This window comes from Engystomops pustulosus, chromosome 2, assembly GCF_040894005.1.
Source record: "Engystomops pustulosus chromosome 2, aEngPut4.maternal, whole genome shotgun sequence".
NCBI lineage: Eukaryota > Metazoa > Chordata > Amphibia > Anura > Leptodactylidae > Engystomops > Engystomops pustulosus.
The window spans coordinates 100,852,874-100,872,229 of record NC_092412.1 but is presented as its reverse complement, the minus strand read 5'-3'; the positions used below and the strand labels follow the sequence as shown (position 1 = coordinate 100,872,229).

Here is a 19,356-nt window from a genome sequence, read left to right as displayed (position 1 = left end):
TCTCATTGTTTAGGGGTGGTTTTGGGTGGATACCACCCATTCAGGAGGTGTTTTGTTTTTGCACCAATCATAGTGCATATAACATGGTAGACAATTGTATGTACTTTGGTACAATTTTAATTGATTTTATATTTATGTCTGTGTTCAGTGTCGGATGTTAATAAAATTTTCATGTCTTTTTGAACCAACTATGTCATTGACACACTACTTTGTTCTTGTTTTGATTGCTCGCACAGAGTGTGTCGACTATTATCTTTACATGGTTTAGTATCCTGCTGTGCAAAGTTCCACTTTTTTGATTGATCATACTGAACCATGAATGAAACAAAAACTAGAAGGTATTACGCTGTTTGACAATATACTGGTAATAATAATAACTCCTTTATTTATATAGTGCGCACAGATTATGCAGCGCTGCACAGAGCTTGCCAAATTGGTCCCTGTCCCCAATGGGGCTCACAATCTATTCAACCTACCAGTATGTTTTGGAGTGTGGTTTATTAGGCCAATTGCAGATGACGGGTTTCCTTTAAAAGTCAAGGGGGTAGTCATACAAATGACTGGTAGCTATGCTTGCACACCATCGCTTTATTCATATGGGGCACTTGCAGGGATCAGACACCTATCTTAAGTAAACCCATTTAAATAAATGACAAGATGCTAGGCTAGACCTAAAATGTGATCCTGATTCCTCTGTGCCTCTGTGGATCTTTGCCCTAAAAAGCATTTATTTTGTTTTCTCTTCCTACTTGTATGATCTAATATTGCGCTTTATTTTTTGGCTCTTTATAGCAGTTATGAGGAAAGTTGGTGAGTTGGCTTTGCAGCATCCATGACACCATACGTTTTGTTTTTTTCCATGCATTTTGTAATCTTGTCAATGTGATTTTGTGTGAGTGTGTATCCAGTATCGCATTGTGGTGCCTTTATTTTGAACACAACTTTCTAGCTTTGCATCTATTAGAATGAACAGAGGCCACCAATCTGCTGCGGCTGCTTCTCTATGTGGCAACATGGGATATCCGTGCATAATTTTGTGTGCTTTTAGAGAAGGCTGGGTTAATTTTCAAGCATGTATCTGTCATGCCAACACTATATTTTAGAAATAGAAATAAGTGTTTAAATTGTTACTCCATATATATATATGTATAACTGTGATGTTTTTTCCATTTTACTTCTTTTTATACTTGCTAATTGTATAAGCTTTTATATTCATATCATTGACCTGACTTTTTTCACCATGACATGAATTATCCAGACAGTTAATAGATGAAAAATTATTGTGACTATTTTGTAAGATATGTGATCAATGCTCATGAGGCTGTTAAACAGGACTATAGTATATAATACACTGCATGCTATATTCACTAGGGCTTTGCTTCGATTGCCTGATCTCTGCTTTTAAATTGTTGCCCGCACAAAGCATAAGGATATATAGAACATTGCTTTGTTTTTATTGATTTTTTTTTTAGTATAGCAACAATTAACTTTGTGATGGCTGTAAACCCATGAAATAGCTGTGGGACCAACGACAACTATCTGTCCCAACCCCCTCATACACAAGCATGATAAACTTGTTCCAATAGACATTAGAAGGTTGACTAAAACCTCATACTAGGTAGATGTGGCTGATATTTATCTTGTATGCATAGATGGAGGGGATTTAGTTTTTTATTTTATGAGGAAATGTATTTGTACTTTATATCTTACCCATTGCTTTTATTCAGTTTCTGGCATCTGTCACAAACATGCTGTAAGAATTAATGTCAAGTATGCCACACGTGACGCTTCCCTTCACTGTTATGTATATCACCACCAGTCATTGGATATATTGTATTGTATAGCTTACTTGGTGGTCATCATATCTGTCTCTATTATTTCCAGCACAACCGCTTGCCCCCAGTCCATTGTTTACATACCACAAGATATCATTCGAGCCAAGGAGATCATTGCCCACATTAATACCTTGAAGACACAGGTCAGTTATTATGCAGAAAGGCTCTCCAGAGCGGCAAAGGACCGATCGGCCAATGGTATTGAGCGGACACTTGCTATTTTGGCAGATAAGGTAAGGCAACTTAGATTTACATTGTTTTATGTGGTGTGTGTGTGTATGTATATATATACCTACACTGTATTATTTATAATTGCATATTACTTTATAACCTTATTGTGTTTATTTTGTGCACAGACTAGACAACTTGTTACTGTGTGTGACTGCAAACTTTTAGCCAATGCAATACATGGACTCAATGCTGCTCGCCCAGACTACATCGCTTCCAAAGCTTCTCCTACATCAGGGGAGGCAGACCAAGTTGTCTTGAGGAATGACCAGGATACACTGATGGCACGGTGGACAGGAAGGAACAGTAGATCATCTCTACAAGTGGATTGGCACGAGGAAGAATGGGTCGGTTTCAAGTCTTATACAATTATGTAATATATTTTACGACCGTATAGGGATTGTCTCATGTAGATATCCACTTTTAAGATAGATGCTGTTTATGGAGGAATCTGCATTTGGCCAGATTATACACCACGGGGATTACAGAAGGAAATGTGTAGCATGGCAGTCCTTTGAATGCATTGGGTTATAAGCCCTAGATGGTGATGCTGGTCTGACTAACTCATAGAAATGTAAGCATAGTTTATGTTTACAAGCGGTCCCCGACTTAAGGACGCCCGACATACAACTAACCCCTAGTTACAATTGTCTAGTATTATGGTGGTGCAATCCCAAAATTCCAAAACTGAATAAACAGAAGTTTCAGGTTATTCTAATTTCACTGTATGAAACAGGCATAGTTATACAATTATTTTATCAGAAATGATAATTAAATTGTAGTTTCCCTCTGACAGATGAGATGTCGCAAGACATGTATGAATTGTATCCAAGTGATACAAGTGGGGCATCTAGAATTTCCTGCCTATATAAACTAAATGACTTCTACAGTTATATCATTTGTTAATAGATACAATGGCCATCATGTTTCTACTCTACATTGTGTATATCCACAGCCATGACTGATATAAATACTCTACTGATACACTAGGATCCTGGTCATGGCATGTGATTTATAATATAAGGCCGGCAATGGGTCTACGGCGCCATCCGGAGCAGTACGGTGCAGCATGTCCTATCTTTCCTCTGAATTCGGAGCCGTGCGCCGACGGGGGCCCGCTATGCTATGGGACAGGAAGCTTGATATACCAACTGTTTAGTACTGGGTAATCTAAATTGGCAAAACCTAGTCCATACTGAATACTGGAAAAGATGTCTGCCGCAGAACATAACTATTAATAAAGAGTAATTGTAAATGTTTTTTCCCACAAATCCAATAACTCTTGGGAGGTAAAACAACTTTGCCTATTATCTTTGTTACCTAAATCCAGCAGTTTCTTTGCTATATACCTCAGATTATCTGAGTGATGCAGTAGCTGCTTCCTCTGCCTGTGCTGACAAGCCCTGGAGTTCCTAGTATAACCAAACTCTACAGACACCTGGGAGTGGAGGGGCTGATCCCTGCTCACAGAGGAGGGAGTCATGTGACAGAGCTTTCTATGAATGTAGCAGAGCTGGATGTTTTCAGAGCTGTGGATACAGATGTCTCCTGCACAGAATAGTGAGCTACAAGGTCTCCCCTGTTCCCTATCAGTCCCTCCATCCCCGTCTGTGATTCTACAGAACTTTCTCTGTTTGTGCAGCTAAGCTATTAACCCTTAGTGCTCACCCAGCACAGGCTGTAGACTTAATGTAACTGGTTTACTTATGATTTCTTTCACTTACATGCCCCCTGCTCCTCCATGTGATGGGAGCTGCCAGGCTGGTCACCGTATACATCCTGTATGTACTGTACATGTCCCCTGCTCCTCCATGTGATGGGAGCTGCCAGGCTGGTCACCGTATACATCCTGTATGTACTGTAAATGTCCCCTGCTCCTCCATGTGATGGGAGCTGCCAGGCTGGTCACTGTATACATCCTGTATGTACTGTACATGTCCCCTGCCCCTCCATGTGATGGGAGCTGCCAGGTTGTCACCATATACATCCTATATGTGCGCTGTACATGTTCCCTGCTCCTCCATGTGATGGATGTTGCCAGGTTGGTCACCATATGCATCCTGTATGTGCAGTGTTCAGTGGATTTATTTGAGGGAAAGTAAATGGATTTAATGCTGAATTACTTTGAGAGAGAACACAAGGCATCATGGGATCTGTGGGCAAGCTAACTGGCCTTGGTCTGAGGGCATAAACAGACAGACATTAGTCTCCACCCACTTCACCTCTAGTGAGAAAGATTTTTGTCAGACACTTTCAGAATAGAAAATGCTATAACATTGGAAAGAAAAGGGCGAGCAGCACACAGTGGGCATCGTTTTGTTTTTGATTTTAAAGGGAGAATCACATATAATAATTTGGTAAAATCATTATAACTTTACAGTTACGCTTTAAAGATGGCTTTATTGAATCCATTGTAGCTAGCAATATTTGTGAATTTTAGAAACTCACAACATTTTGAAAACAATTTTAAATGAAGGTAACAAATTGTCTTACCTTTTGTCGTGTCGTTTTGTCATCCCTGATATCTTCTGTAAATATTAGCAAAACTAAAACGTTTGTAAAGATGTGATTTTTCTGTGTAAATATTTCTATTGGAATATTTCTATTTCTGAATGGACTAAAAACTGCTAAAGCACTATGATCTGCAGAGTCAAGACACACAAATTATTCCATCCTGCACATCCGTACCCCTATTTACACCACAATTCAATTTCCTTTTGCCATGTGTGTTGGTGAAAATAAACTTTATGTACTTAAAGCCCCAACATGTTGTCATTTTATACTTTTTTTCTACAGTGGATCACTGGAACTCACCGCCTGTGTAAAAGCAGATCGAATTATACATGTCTAGGGATGACAAAAAGGCACTATTAGTAACAGTTGGGTCTGTAGTGGGTCTATGGACGTTCATATCTCATGCAGTGCAAGCGCTGCTCTCAAAAGAATCACCAAAGTCCCTTCATTTCTATGATTAGTGTCGGTATTGAATGGTCTCAATATAATGGAAACTATATTTTAAAAAAGTAATAAGATACTAAACGTTTCTTTTGGTTTTAGGAGAAAGTGTGGTCAAATGTGGAGAAGAGCCTTGAGTGCATTATTCAGAGGGTTGACAAGCTTCTCCAGAAAGAACGTTTACAAAGTGATAGCTGTGAAGATGTCTTCCAATGTGAGATAAGCTGTAGTAGCAAGAAAGGTAATGAGAAACGGAAAGCATATTGGATAAACCCAGAGGCCTCCGATGACGAGGCTGTCTTCTCATCCACATCATCTTCATCATCTCCTGCATGCCATCCTTCCCAGTTGACAAGTGCGTATGGGTGTGACTTTAGACCTAAGCATCTTCCCAATACCAGATGGGCTTACTTTCAACTCCGTAAGTGGGGGCATTTAGTCTACGTAAATCTTTTCATACTTTTTTTTTTTTTTTTTTGCAAAATCTCTATGCCACAGTAACATTTTTGACTTAAATGAAAAAAAAGTAAAAGGCAAAATTATAAAATTTATAAGGTTGATATCAGATGATATCTTAATAATATGTTTTAATTGTAATAATACGACAAGCAGTCATTAATATCTGTTTTCTATTGAATTTTCTACTATATGGTCACTTCTGGTATTGTAACTAACCCATTTGTGTTGTCTCTCATGTGTATGTATGCTAGATGTGTGTCTACCTTATGTGTTTGTGTATTATATTTTATTCTGTGCATGCAAGATTTACCCCACTAAATATCTGCCCTTTTCCGGTAGGGTATGAAGATGGGAGTTTCTACTCCATGTGTTTGTGTATTATATTTTAATCGGTGAATGCAAGATTTACCTCATTAATTCCCTTGCCTTTTTCGGTAGGGTACGAAATGTCATTTCTAGAATTTTATGTGAAATCTCTCCTGCTAACCTTTTAAAAAATCTCCCTCAAATTCATGCCTCTTATGACTCTTCTAACTCCATTTCCAAGTCAAGTTCAGTGGTTGCAGGTGTATCCTTATTTTTTTATATGACACATAAAGCATGTCTCTAGGTACTATAGAACAGAAGATGTGAGCTTCTGAAATGACCCTCCGCCTGTAACCACAAAACTTGGCTCATCTTGGGCGAAAATGGAGTGAGAAGTGTCAAATTTGCCTGACTTTGGAATAGATTTTTATAGGTGTACACATTTGACAGAAAAGAGGGAATTCTAGAAAGGATCGCCTACCTAAGGTGGCTAATAGTTTAGTAGTTTAGACTTAGAATAGTGTGAAGAGGTTCCTCAGAATACATTGGTTTGTTCATTGTGCATAGAAAGTATGGGGGAGATTTATAAGAAGTGTCTGTGGTAAAACTGTTCCAGTTGCCCATAGAAACCAATCAGAGCTCAGCTTTAATTTTATAAACCGCTGCGGGAGAATGAAAGCTGGGCTCTGATTGGTTTATATAAATTATAATAATATAAAGCATATGATAATTTTTAGGCCATTTTAACATGAAAAGTATTACTAAAACTGTCAGTAATAGTATCCTACTCGCGGGTCATAGTTATGTTACTTTTGTCAGAGGATCGTATCAGTCTTTTTCCAGCGCATCACAGAAGGATAGCTCAGATTTTGGCCTTTGTAAATCCTTTGCTTTTCATTAGGCAGATGACTAGTTTCGAGAGCATGTATTTGGTGTTTCTCCACAGTTCTAGCACCGAAGTTCTGAATCTAGTCATTTTGCATGCATTGTCATATTTCTTATTTGGAATAAATGAAATGGTGGCTGATTTTCCAATATTTCTATGATGCCAAGATGTTCAGAGGTCTTCCAATCTACTGAATGGACTGGTATCATTGGGTCTTTAATTGTTCCACAAAATATGTTGATTTGCTGAACTGTAATGATTAAATTCCTTGCATGGATCTTCAGCTAGAATTCAATCCTGGCTTGCTACAAACTATATTTACAAGCTCTTCTGCTTTCTTATCAGTGTTCCTTCAAAAGCTTTATGTTATGTTGTCTCCTACAATGCTTAAGCCTAACTTGCTAGCAAGTTTTTAATAGTTCATTTTTTTGTTATGGATATTTTATTTGCTGCTCCTTAATCATGCATGTTGCCCCTCCATTTCTGTGCAGATAGCGGCTCGGGTAGTGAAGAACCTGGACCAGGTATGTGCTACTTTCCATTCATTGCTTTTTTTCCCCCCACTAATTCTAACTTCTACCTTTTCAGCTTTGTTAGCTCCAGCAGCAGACTATGCTGCTTCTGGTGATTATAATCATTAGTGTTTATCAATATTTGGAGAGGGAAATATCTGGACTGTACATCCACAGATTATACAATGATCTATTTCTGCTAAGCTACATTAACATAACGAACTTGAGGTTATTAGGCACATTTTGATCAAATTTCATAAGTCATCTAACCACTTCACAGTGACCTTGTTTTAATGGATCCCTACACTAGTGGATGTGTCACCACATGATGTCCACCGTCTCCGCAACAAAGCACTAGCAGGCCCCCCGTACCCATACTGGCAGGCTAAACCCCCCATGGCCCGGAGCCCTATGTCCCTACGAGCACTGCACCACAGAAGCTGTACACAGGGACAGTCGTCATTTGGCCTGGTGCAGTATTCTCTTTTGGGCAGGATTATCAGCTGCTATGGAGCCCATCATTTCAACTCAAGACATTTAATTATGCAGGTAATGGGCCGTGGCATACAAGCTGGAAACTCTTTTTTTTTAAGCCAATGTTTTCTTTTTAAAGGGAACCTGTCACCAGAATTAAGATATTTTTTTTTATCATGTTTTTATGGGAAACAAGAATTCTTGATTTTTCAAAAAAATTGTACCATGTCCCCATCTATATTTAATAAAAACAGATTTGTTAAACATTAAACAGGTTGTCCATGTTCAGAAAAAAGTGGATTCGTTTTGTGTATGAAAAAGTTATCTGATTTTCCAATATACTTTGTGTATGAATTCCTGATGGTTCTCTAGATCTTTGTTTGCTGTCCTGCTATATGAAGCTTCTATAGCTACACAAGTACATGTGCTATTATCGTCACAGAGAGTGATCAGATCCATGTGATCTTAACTGCTAATGCACCTGCTTGTCCATCACATGATCATGTACAGATTTCTATACACTGGAAGTAATCATAGGAGCATAGGAGCATTTAAAAGGGGTTCACTTTCAGCCAAAAATGTATTTGGGTAATGGAAAGTTTAACAAATTTACAATGTACTTTCTGTATGCATTCCACATGGTTTTCTACATCTCTAGATTTTCTAGAAAGACAACAAGCAGAGATCTAGAAAACCATGTGGAATGCATACAGAAAGTACATTGTAAATTTGTTAAACTTTCCATTACCCAAATACATTTTTGGCTGAAAGTGAACCCCTTTTAAATGTTTACTAATTGTGAGTCAATTATATATTTGTGGGAGATAGGTTTAAGAGATTGCTTCCCATTTATGGAAACTGTGAGGAATTGTCATTCCTGTCACATGACCGACACCACTAGCACCTACAATAGATCTCTAGGACTTGTAACTGGGGCTGTTAGGGTACTATGTGAATGTTAGTGTACTAGGTGGAGTGCCTCCGATCAAACCAGAGAGAACTGCTGACAAGGGCTGCTAACCTCTAACAGTAGTGAATCTATACTGTCAACTTCTATATATGAACACTTCACGGGAGTTGTTGGTTCAAGTGTTTAGTAACTATAGACTTCTTGTCTTAAAAAGATTGAGAAAAACTGGATTAGTTAACAGAAGAAGGTTTTTTAGTGTTGCCATATGTGCTGTGTTTTACTAATATTCTGTGATTTTCTCCAGGGGAATGGAGTGAGGCCCTATACCCACTGCTGAGTACACTTACCGACTGTGTGGCGATGATGAGTGATAAAGCAAAAAAGGCCATGGTCTTTCTGTTAATGCAGGACAGTGCTCCAACCATCGCCTTGTGCTTGAGCCTCCAGTACCGCAGAGATGTTGTCTTCTGTCAGACGGTGTGTTGAAGTTCATCACCTGGTTTCTGTTCACTAGAAACACTTCATATTGTGCTTTATATTTACTATGTTTTTGGCTTAGGCTGGACATTTCTGGAATCCGTTGTTTTCTTCAGATGGAATACTTGTATAAACCAAACCCATATTATTTAGTCACCATCGACTTCCATGCAAAGAAGGCTACCTTCTATTATTTACTGTATAACAGAAAAATTGTGCAGCGCAGTGTTACAGAAACATGCGGGAACATAACTTTCCATACATGGAAATCAGTTAACTATATCTGTATAGTATTCAGTTTTCATTAGAACCCATTAATGACAATGCAAGTCCATATTTTCTCATCTTTTTACTTAACAAGGTCAGATTAGTAGTGTACAGTCTGTTGAGCTAAATCTAGAAATGAATTGAAACAGGAAGAGGCATAGAAAGAACTGAATAATTCTCTGTCATTTCTGGCTTTGAATAAAAACAATGCTGCAATATTCAGACCAAAAAGCAACTAAAACTCATGGATGTCTTCTGGCTAAGCCTTCTCTTTTTAACAGATAGGAAGTTTATGGCAAAACACTTCCCAGAAATTCAAAAGACCCTTAAACTGTCCCAGATTTGTTTGAAATTAACACAAAAAATGTCTTTAATTTTTTTTCTCAGAAAATCATGTGCGAAATAAGTCTAACCTCATCTAATTGCAAAAGTAATAAACAGAGATATAGTCACTTACTGCCCTGGATAACCCAACATCTCCACTCTTAATTTCATAGGGGATGAGTGTCAGATCAACTAACCCCCCATCCTAAATAAATAGCCCTTGTGCATGCATATAGGTACCCAAATAACATATACGTAACTGTATTTGATCCCATGTATGGAGAGTTGTCCCGCAAGCACATTGCTATTTCATTCACTAGGGAAATTTGAGGGGGCTTTATTTTCTGGCCTCTGGGATATGGTATACATATGTTTAGTGGGAACCCTCTTAAGACAACTCTTATTTAAATCTTTGTATGAAAAATGGTTCTGCTATAAGTGAGCTGTATATTGGGTCCCAGCTTAGTGGTGAAATAAATTCTGCTTGTGATCATTCTGGTTTAACATTCAGTTTTTTACATACTATTATAACCACTTTATAATTTTAAGAATGAACTCCATGTGTTACTGTTTTAATATCATGTTAATTTAAAGGGGTTTGCCCATAAAAGAAAGTTCTCAAATTTTAATCCCCTAGTGATGTTTACACAAAATAGATAATTTTTATCCTCCTTACTTTACAATTCTTTTCTATATAATAATACAAAATTGTATACATTGTGATAGGTTGGATTATATCTGTGAAATGCTATATTTTCGTTAACAGAGAATGTGTTATTTTGTTATCCTGAATATATTTAAGAATCTTGTCTTCATATGACTACCCCTTTTAACCTTTTTTTTTAATGTATTGTAGTTAACAGCCCTGATCTGTGGTTTTATTATCAAGCTGAGGAACTGTCTGCATGACAATGGCTTCCTGCGCCAGTTATACACCATCGGTCTCCTGGCACAGTTTGAAAGTCTTCTCAGCACTTACGGTGAGTGTTGTATAGGGGACACTGCAGCCATGTTTTGGCTCAGTTTAGTACTAGGCCAAATGCCAAGACATAAGATCTCTTCATAATACAGATATATACAGATATCTTCATTATTACAGGGGTAGTAATTGTAAAATTAGAATGGTTTTACACATTGTTTTTTCTACTTTATCCTCAGGAGAAGAGCTGGCAATGCTTGAAGACATGAGTTTGGGGATCTTGGACTTAAGGAATGTAACATTCAAAGTAACGCAGGCTATGTCAAGCTCCTCTACTGATATGTTGCCAGTAATAACTGGAAACCGGTAAGTTAACTGGTGCTATTTTGTGTGGGCACACTCTTTTCCCATAATAAGCATTGAGGCAAGAACAAGCAGTTGTTGGTGTAATTTGTACCCCCTTCCTCTCATATACAGATAATATCACAGCACTCCTACCGGTTTAAGGTAGAAAACATGTGAAGTTACTGTTGCTTTTTTGTAGGTTTTATTAAGCCTCATGCTTAAAGAGGTTTTCTGGGAATAAAAAAAATGTTATACTGTTTTTGACTGTGGCAGCTATAAAAACAATACAGAGATTATACTAACCGGACACTGCCCGTCGCTGCCGTGCCTATTGCTGCATGCAGCGGCCAGCAGTGCTATGCTAACTACAACTGCTATATAAGTTTATTGTTTTTATGGCATCCACAGCCATATATAACATTTTTTTTATTCCTGGGCAACACTTTAATTCACTTGTTACTTTGGCTCAAAAATTGCATCAACATCTTCACATTAAGAAAAAGAAACAAAACTTAAAAGGAAATAAAGGAGTATCTTTGTGGACTTCCAGATGACAGTGAGCAGTCACATGCTTGAAATGGCAACTTCTCACCCATTTTCATGCCTGCATATAAGGCCTTTACTCTGCTTTATTTAATTTGGGCTTTAAAATACTAAAAAATTCAAGAGTAACATTGTGAATCATAGCAGATTAGAGGAAATGTAAGAGCAAGATAATCCAATCACTGTACATTAATCAATATCAATTGAGTATTAGTCAGCTCATATTTTTTCATTATTATACAGCAAATTCTTTGTGGGTTTGCTGTAAAGTAATGGTATGTCATTTGTATAATTAGATTTTCATCATTATGTGCTTTTTTATGTTTAGTTGCATTTAAACATTTTAGAAAAAAGCATATATGACACCAGAATTAGTTTAAACCTTAACAAAAAAAACTATCTTGATTTAGTTGAGGTGGTTTACATTATCATATGTAACCTGCTTCATTTATCTATTTGTATTGGAATTACTGGAGATAGCTGATGCATTTACTGTAGGTGATTAAATTCTTGGTCCATCCCACTTTAAGGGAATTAATCAATGCAGAATTTGGTGTCATGGAGTTTGCTTTCAAGGAGCATATAACTGACCCTTATTTATTGCAGTTCCTCACAAATCTTATTTATTCGTGAAAGGTCCATAAAATGGATTTATTAAGGATATTTTTGGAAAACAAAAATCTATAGAGATTTGTATAATATTTACGATATGTTTATTTTTCAAGTGATGGATTTAATGTCCGTATCCCATTGCCAAGCGCCTTGTTTGATGCCCTTCCTCGAGAGATTCAAAGCGGGATGCTGCTAAGGGTTCAGCCAGTCTTGTTCAACGTTGGGATCAATGAACAGCAGACACTGGCCGAAAAGTAAGCTTCTTCACATGAACAAACAAACTTTAAGATGAATAGCTGAATAGATTGTTACATTTAGATTAAAACATACAAAATAGATTTATAAATAATATAGAGATTACAATATGTATAACTCATTTTATGGCTCTATATGCCTCAGTCACAGGACTGTAATTGTGGCCGTGATCTGGCCGCACAAATTGTGGGCAGATCGTGTCCACAATAGAAGTCTAGGGAACCTAGTCTTGGTGAGCGCATGGTGTTCTAAACCGCGACCGTATCATGGCTGCTCAGCTTTCCCTAGTTTTCTTGTTTTAACTTTTTTTACTTAACTTTTACAATATAATGCAAAAATGTTAAATGCACATGTGGTGTTAATGTAGTATACTGTAATACTAAAAGTAATCTATTGTATATGTTGGTCTTTTATGAACCAAGGTTTGGAGACACATCGCTGCAGGAAGTGATAAACAATGAAAGTTTGATACGACTTAATTCTTACTATGAACAGTTCAAAGAAGTCTTACCGGAAGACTGTAAGTGGGTACAATAGAAACAACATATTGTACAAATTAATCCAATGTTCTTTAAGCGGACTTCTCAGCTCCACCTACGTCTAAGTCAATACTTGTATTCTGCATAAATAACCTGTTGGAGCAGCTCACAAGGATCCCATCCCAGCCTTTATCTAGTTATTTCATACATTAATCATTATAAAATCATCTATTCTTTATTATGTAAATGAGGCTGGTCACATGGTCAGAGGCAGTGATGTCAGCCCTGTTACCCCTCCTCTGTCCTCCCCCTGCTCATGTCTGTGTGTAATGTATAGTAAAGCATTGCTAGTGTCTGTGCTTTATCTGCTGACGTGCTGCATCCTCCTAATACACATGTGTAAGAGACACAGACATCAGCTATGCAAGTACCTGACATGTTCTGCTATATAACATGGCTGCATGGAGCTGTGGTATCTCTCCTATACACACACACAGACTCCAGGGGGTGTGGCCGCCAGCACCAGGAAGCACATCATCATACAGCCTCACATCATTATGTAGGCTGTCAGTCAAGCACGGGGGGTGTGGCTGTACCTCCCACTCATGAATAAGCTGGACAGCTTGAATACGATAATGACTCATTGGACATCTCACAGGTCATTTGCATACAGCTTTAGGACCTCATTGCTTAAGTTTACAGGCATGTAGAGGGACAATGAAGGGATAGAGGCAATGCTTTCTAATGGCAGTTTATGAAAATATATTTAGTTTGGGGGGTTAATTTGCATGACGGGTTCTCTTTAAGCATAATTAAATAGATCACCTAACACTCCTTTTGTTAATGTGATGTGTCCCTACACAGTCGGATACTACAGCGATGTTAATGATAATACTGATGACACTCTTTTTGTTAATTAATTTTTTTGCAATGCATAGCAACAGCCACAGTCCCTTACTAGGCATAGCAACAGCCACGTTTCCTCACTATGCATAGCAACAGCCACGTTTCCTCACTATGCATAGCAACAGCCACGTTTCCTCACTATGCATAGCAACAGCCACAGGTCCTCACTATGCATAGCAACAGCCACGGGTCCTCACTATGCATAGCAACAGCCACGGGTCCTCACTATGCATAGCAACAGCCACGGGTCCTCACTATGCATAGCAACAGCCACGGGTCCTTACTATGCATAGCAACAGCCACGGGTCCTTACTATGCATAGCAACAGCCACGGGTCCTTACTATGCATAGCAACAGCCACGGGTCCTTACTATGCATAGCAACAGCCACGGGTCCTTACTATGCATAGCAACAGCCACGGGTCCTTACTATGCATAGCAACAGCCACGGGTCCTTACTATGCATAGCAACAGCCACGGGTCCTTACTATGCATAGCAACAGCCACGGGTCCTTACTATGCATAGCAACAGCCACGGGTCCTTACTATGCATAGCAACAGCCACGGGTCCTTACTATGCATAGCAACAGCCACGGGTCCTTACTATGCATAGCAACAGCCACGGGTCCTTACTATGCATAGCAACAGCCACAGTTTTTTTCCATGCACTCAGTATGCCACCACTCTTGACCTGAATGCAAAGTGGCAGCAGTTATTTATTTTGCATCAAACTACCCCAGCATTTAATATGGTGGATAATCTCCTTTTCTTCTGTCTCATAAATCATAATATACATACCAAGGACATTGCTTCAGTTATAGTTGATATAAAAAGTATAGTGCATTTCATAAATCCTAAATAGTAAAGTGAATTTTATGACAATGGTTGATGTTTATTGTAGGTCTCCCACGGTCTCGAAGTCAGACATGTCTCCCTGAGCTTCTTAGGTTTCTTGGACAGAATGTCCATGCAAGAAAGAACAAGAATGTTGACATCCTTTGGCAAGCTGCTGAGGTAAGCAATTGTACTAATTGTGTAAGACCCTTTAAAGGGGTTTTCCCACAAACTAAACTTAGGCCCTATCCACTGGATAGGGCCTAACTTGCTGATCAGTGGGGGTCTCAGTGCCGAGACCCCCACAGATCGCGAAAACGAGGGGTCCATCAGGTGCTCCGTCAGACTAAAATATTAATACATTTTAAACAACATTGCTAGTGCAGATTATAATAGAAAACTTTGTAATATACTTAATTGAAACCCCCTGGTTCAGAAATGTCTTTTAACTCTTCAGGTTGTCTACTTTCAGCAAATAATTGATATTGTTTTGTGAGGAAAAGTTATACATTCTTCCAATATATTTTCTGTCTCAATTCCTCACGGTTTTCTAGGTCTTTGCTTGCTGTTTACTTCCAGTGGATAGAAATCTGTCCATGATCATGTGATATTATTCACAGCTCTGATTACTCTCTGTGATAATTACAGTTTGGCACATGCATGTCCATCACAAGACCAGGGACAGATTTCTATCCACTGGAAATAAACACACAGGCTATCTATAGAAGGACAGCAAACAGAGATCTAAAAAACTATGAGGAATGGATACAGAAAGTATACGAACAATATCAATTATTTGCTGAAAGTGGACAACCCGTTTAAGATTCATGAATGTTGTCCTAAGGTCATGGAATGATTTGTGGTAGTAACAGCTCACAATTTAAGTCACGGACCGACAGGGGTGACAGGACTTCTTCTCTGAAAATACATAAACAATCTAGGAATTGTTTTAACTTGTCTCGGCCCACCCGCTGAATTTAGATGTCATCCGGCGCAGGTCCCGAGTCTTTAGATGTCGCTGCAGTTTTCTACTGCTCCCGTGCTGATTTCTCTCATTAAAAAACAGCAATTGAGGGGTTACACCAGTTGGTATTAGTAGAGATGGGATTAAATCTGTTGTTCTACCAGGTATCCTCCTAGGTATCGCTATGATCTGAAAAAACATAGGATCAGTAATAGAACATATATGATTTCCTCATCTTCATAGATTTGTAGACGACTGAATGGTGTTCGATTTACAAGCTGTAAGAGTGCTAAGGATCGTACTGCCATGTCAGTGACGCTGGAGCAATGCTTGATTCTGCAACATGAACATGGGATGGCCCCGCAGGTTTTCACACAAGCACTGGAGTGCATGCGAAGGTAAGCAGATCCTGCTTGCTCAATGCTTTCATTTCCCTTTACTATAGGAACTAGGTGAGCTACAGATGTGTGTTTCCCAGAAAAATCTAGGTAACTCACTAAGGAACAAAAGTCTAAAAAATGTTTCAGAAAGAAAGGATATTGCAGTATTATATAGTATTCTTAGTATCACATGAGTCTGTTGTAAAACAGTGCTCCTAATCTGCAGGTAAATGAATTTTAATACATCAGTATAGAGGCCCAGTCACTGGGCTTCAGTTGTCACAGAACAATGATGGTTGGGAATGCATCTGCAGGTTGCACTGGTTCTATAGCATTGCCTCTAGAGAAGGATTATGTAACCTGCTACTTTCCAGATGTTGTACCTATATGGCTGGAAAGTCCCAGGCGACCTACACCTGCTCTAGACGCATCCCAGCTTTTACTTGTCGGGTCACCCAGGCTGTGTGGTTTTTGTCTGTTCCTACCCTCACCATCACGCCTTGTTTGTACAGCATATCCGCACTTATGTTATGTGTGCAGCAGCAACAGCAGCAGCAGTGTTACTGTGGAATAAAAGAAAAGTAGTGATCTATGGGTATATCCTTTTAGTGTCTTTATTTAACATTACATCTTACCTCTGCATTTCACTTGCTACAAGAAAGAATAAGAAACTGGTTTGCAACATCCTCCCTTTGTAGAGTAGAAAGCTGCTCAGTCTTGTTCCCTCCATTAATGTCTTTGAACTGTCTTCTTTTCACCTAGATTCTCCATCCCCCTTTATCCTTTCTGTTGAGTTTTCTTATTTGACCCTTTCTTATTTTCTAACACTTGGCAGATATGACAGCTTTATTTCACTTTTTTTACTTATCTGAACAGACACATGTGATTTTCTCCAAGTTAACAATTTTAAAGAGTCTTTGTCACATCCCAACTGCAATAACCAGTCAGTTTATATATTTCCAATTCCTGCTGTTTGTAAATAGGCCATTCCTACAGGCTCATTGAGTCCTAGGAGTCCTCTTCATTTTATCACATAAGCTTAAGAGTCCTCTTCGTACATCAGCATGCAGCACATGGCCCAGAGGTTCTTGGTTTGACGATGACAAGTCCATTACTCTTACACAGCATGTCAAGTATTTAAATACCAATGACTTCTTTTTACAGAAACATTGCCACTCTTTCCCATCAACTTTCTGGTATGGCAGCTTATAGAGAACAGATTCGATGTTACTGCTACTGTACCAGACACCACCCTTGAATGAGAATGTCACAAAACATGTTTTTATAACTATTGCAGCCCCTTTAAGTATAATATATGCTACTAGAGATTTAAAGTGGTGTATAGTGGCTACCACATAAACTAAAATACACATATAAAAGATACATATAGTACAGTCAGTACAGTGCATATACAGTGATACTTGTATCACTTATTGGTTGATTTGCTATGGTGTTCCTATATCCCTATTTGGAGCTACAGTGGGACTTGGAGCACTATGTTTCTCTGTATAGTTTGGATAGGGATACTACTGCCAATCACCAGAGGACTACAGTGCATATGCACAGCATTGTACGGGCTACATCCTTAGTATCCACTCTTTTTGTAGGTACTTTTGTAGGTATTTCCTAATTGAATTACTGTGTAGGCTGAGAAAAGACTATTTTTGGAAGAATACATTAAGACTCCTAGTTACTGAAACCTCAATGCATGCAGGGTTAGGCACCATAAACCTGGTGGCAAACAGGTGACTGCTTTAGTTGTATCTTTCTTTTTTTCTACTTCAAAAGTGACTTGAGGTTATATTGGATTGAACTTGTGCCATTGTACAATATGATAAATAACTATTACATTGGGTAGCCAGAGTAAGAATCTAGTCTTGCACAGAGCTATTGATGATGGTTAATGTACAAAGCATGCATTTCTATTCCTACAGCTATTTGCATAGAGGACTGCCTTGTAGACCCTTATGGTAAATAGCCAGATATCATCTAATGTTAATGGCCCAGATTTACCAATATTATTATTAATATAATATTACTATTGAAATCTGGCGCACCCTGCATGCACCAATTGTACTTAAATTGAGTGCACCAGTTTTCTTTGTTGCAGTCAGTTTAATGTTTCAATCAAGATTTCTTAAGTATAGAGTGAAATAAGTAGAACACAAGCATTATGAAAGAGTCACGCAGGACCAGAGAAAATCTTCAATAAAACATAGAAACAACTGTGTGGCCCTTAATGAGGTACAGGTAATTTAATGACTGCAGAAAATCAGTGCAAAAACTATATAAGCCTAAGTGGAAAAAATAAAATCCTAAGGGGTGGGTTAGAGCCATAGATTCAAGAGAACAGTTCTTGAAAGGCCTGGGAGTCTTGGTATGTATCCTGGGGAATCCCGGAAGATCCCCAGAATAGCCGGCCACCATCTCCTCCATGCTCAGAATAAACCAGAGTTCCTGAATCCATTCCACCAGCGTGGAAGGGTGCAGGATTCTCCAATGTCTTGGGGTCACTGTACGAGCCTCTGCTAAAGAGGATCGGAGTAACCCTTTTTAATGGAAGAGATGGAGCCTGGTAAGATTGAAAGGAGTGCGATCCGGGGGGAAGCAGAGACTTGAGTGTACATATTGAATACCTGAGACCTGAAGGGTTTGAGCACAGAATAGCTTCACCAATTATGGAAGGTAGAACTCCCCCCTCCCCACCGCACCTCCAGCACAGGTCAGACACCTCCAGATAAAATTAATGGAGCACCATGGTGCTACGATATTACCTGGATAGAGCTTTATAGTTCTTTTCCTAGGCTCTACAGGGTAGAAGCATTTTATGTTAAACAAGGAAAGCTTTTTCCCAGTCTGTATCCAAAATGTCCTCCATAAGTTCAGATTCCCAGGATGCAATGAAACCCGGTTTGCCCATGGCAGCGTCTTCCAGCAGTATGTTATACAACACTGGCAAGGCATGCGCAGGAGGGGAGGGTGTCCGAAAGAGGGACTCTAAAGCGGTAGGGGTGGAACCAAAGTCATTGTGGTCAGGGTCTTAGGACACAAAGGAAGTAAGCTGTCTATACACCAAACACAATAAGGGAATATCAGGATGAGTGGCTCGCAATGACTTCAGAGATGGGACCAATGTGCCTTCCACAATCTGACCCATTCTGATGTCATAACTGGCTTCCCATGAAAGGAACCTGTGTCTGCCCACCTCAGGGGGAAAGGCAGGGTTTTGCAAAATTGGGGTCATAAGGGCCTCTCATCCTGATCAATTCATATTAAGTGGCCAGACTATCCCAAGCAGAGAAAAAGTAAGGGGAAAAAGAGAGTGAGTGAGGGGGGCGCTGTTTTACCGGGATCCAAAGAACTGTATGGAGCGCAGGATGGGAGAGATCTATTTTCAATCTCGCCAACTGTTTAAAGCGGACGTGGTGATACCAGTCAACTAAGCGTTGAATAATGGATGCTGTATTGTATAGTTAATGACCCAGGA

The 19,356-nt window shown here is 39.0% G+C and overlaps 1 protein-coding gene across 10 annotated transcripts in view; it reads left to right on the top strand.

The window, feature by feature from the left end:
• Positions 1-19,356, top strand: part of INPP4A (inositol polyphosphate-4-phosphatase type I A) — a 76,513-nt gene that overhangs the window by 45,092 nt on the left and 12,065 nt on the right. For 4 of the 10 annotated variants that reach the window (XM_072135722.1, XM_072135719.1, XM_072135717.1 and 1 more), the window contains 12 exons: positions 793-810; positions 1,885-2,068; positions 2,192-2,410; positions 5,121-5,373; positions 7,161-7,193; positions 8,870-9,042; positions 10,490-10,613; positions 10,792-10,918; positions 12,166-12,306; positions 12,730-12,827; positions 14,593-14,705; positions 15,733-15,887. In XM_072135722.1, coding sequence (XP_071991823.1) covers positions 793-810; positions 1,885-2,068; positions 2,192-2,410; positions 5,121-5,373; positions 7,161-7,193; positions 8,870-9,042; positions 10,490-10,613; positions 10,792-10,918; positions 12,166-12,306; positions 12,730-12,827; positions 14,593-14,705; positions 15,733-15,887 — 1,638 coding nt within the window. The remainder of the gene's footprint in view (positions 1-792; positions 811-1,884; positions 2,069-2,191; positions 2,411-5,120; positions 5,374-7,160; positions 7,194-8,869; positions 9,043-10,489; positions 10,614-10,791; positions 10,919-12,165; positions 12,307-12,729; positions 12,828-14,592; positions 14,706-15,732; positions 15,888-19,356) is intronic. The other 6 variants (XM_072135726.1, XM_072135724.1, XM_072135723.1 and 3 more) reach the window with 5 other exon arrangements.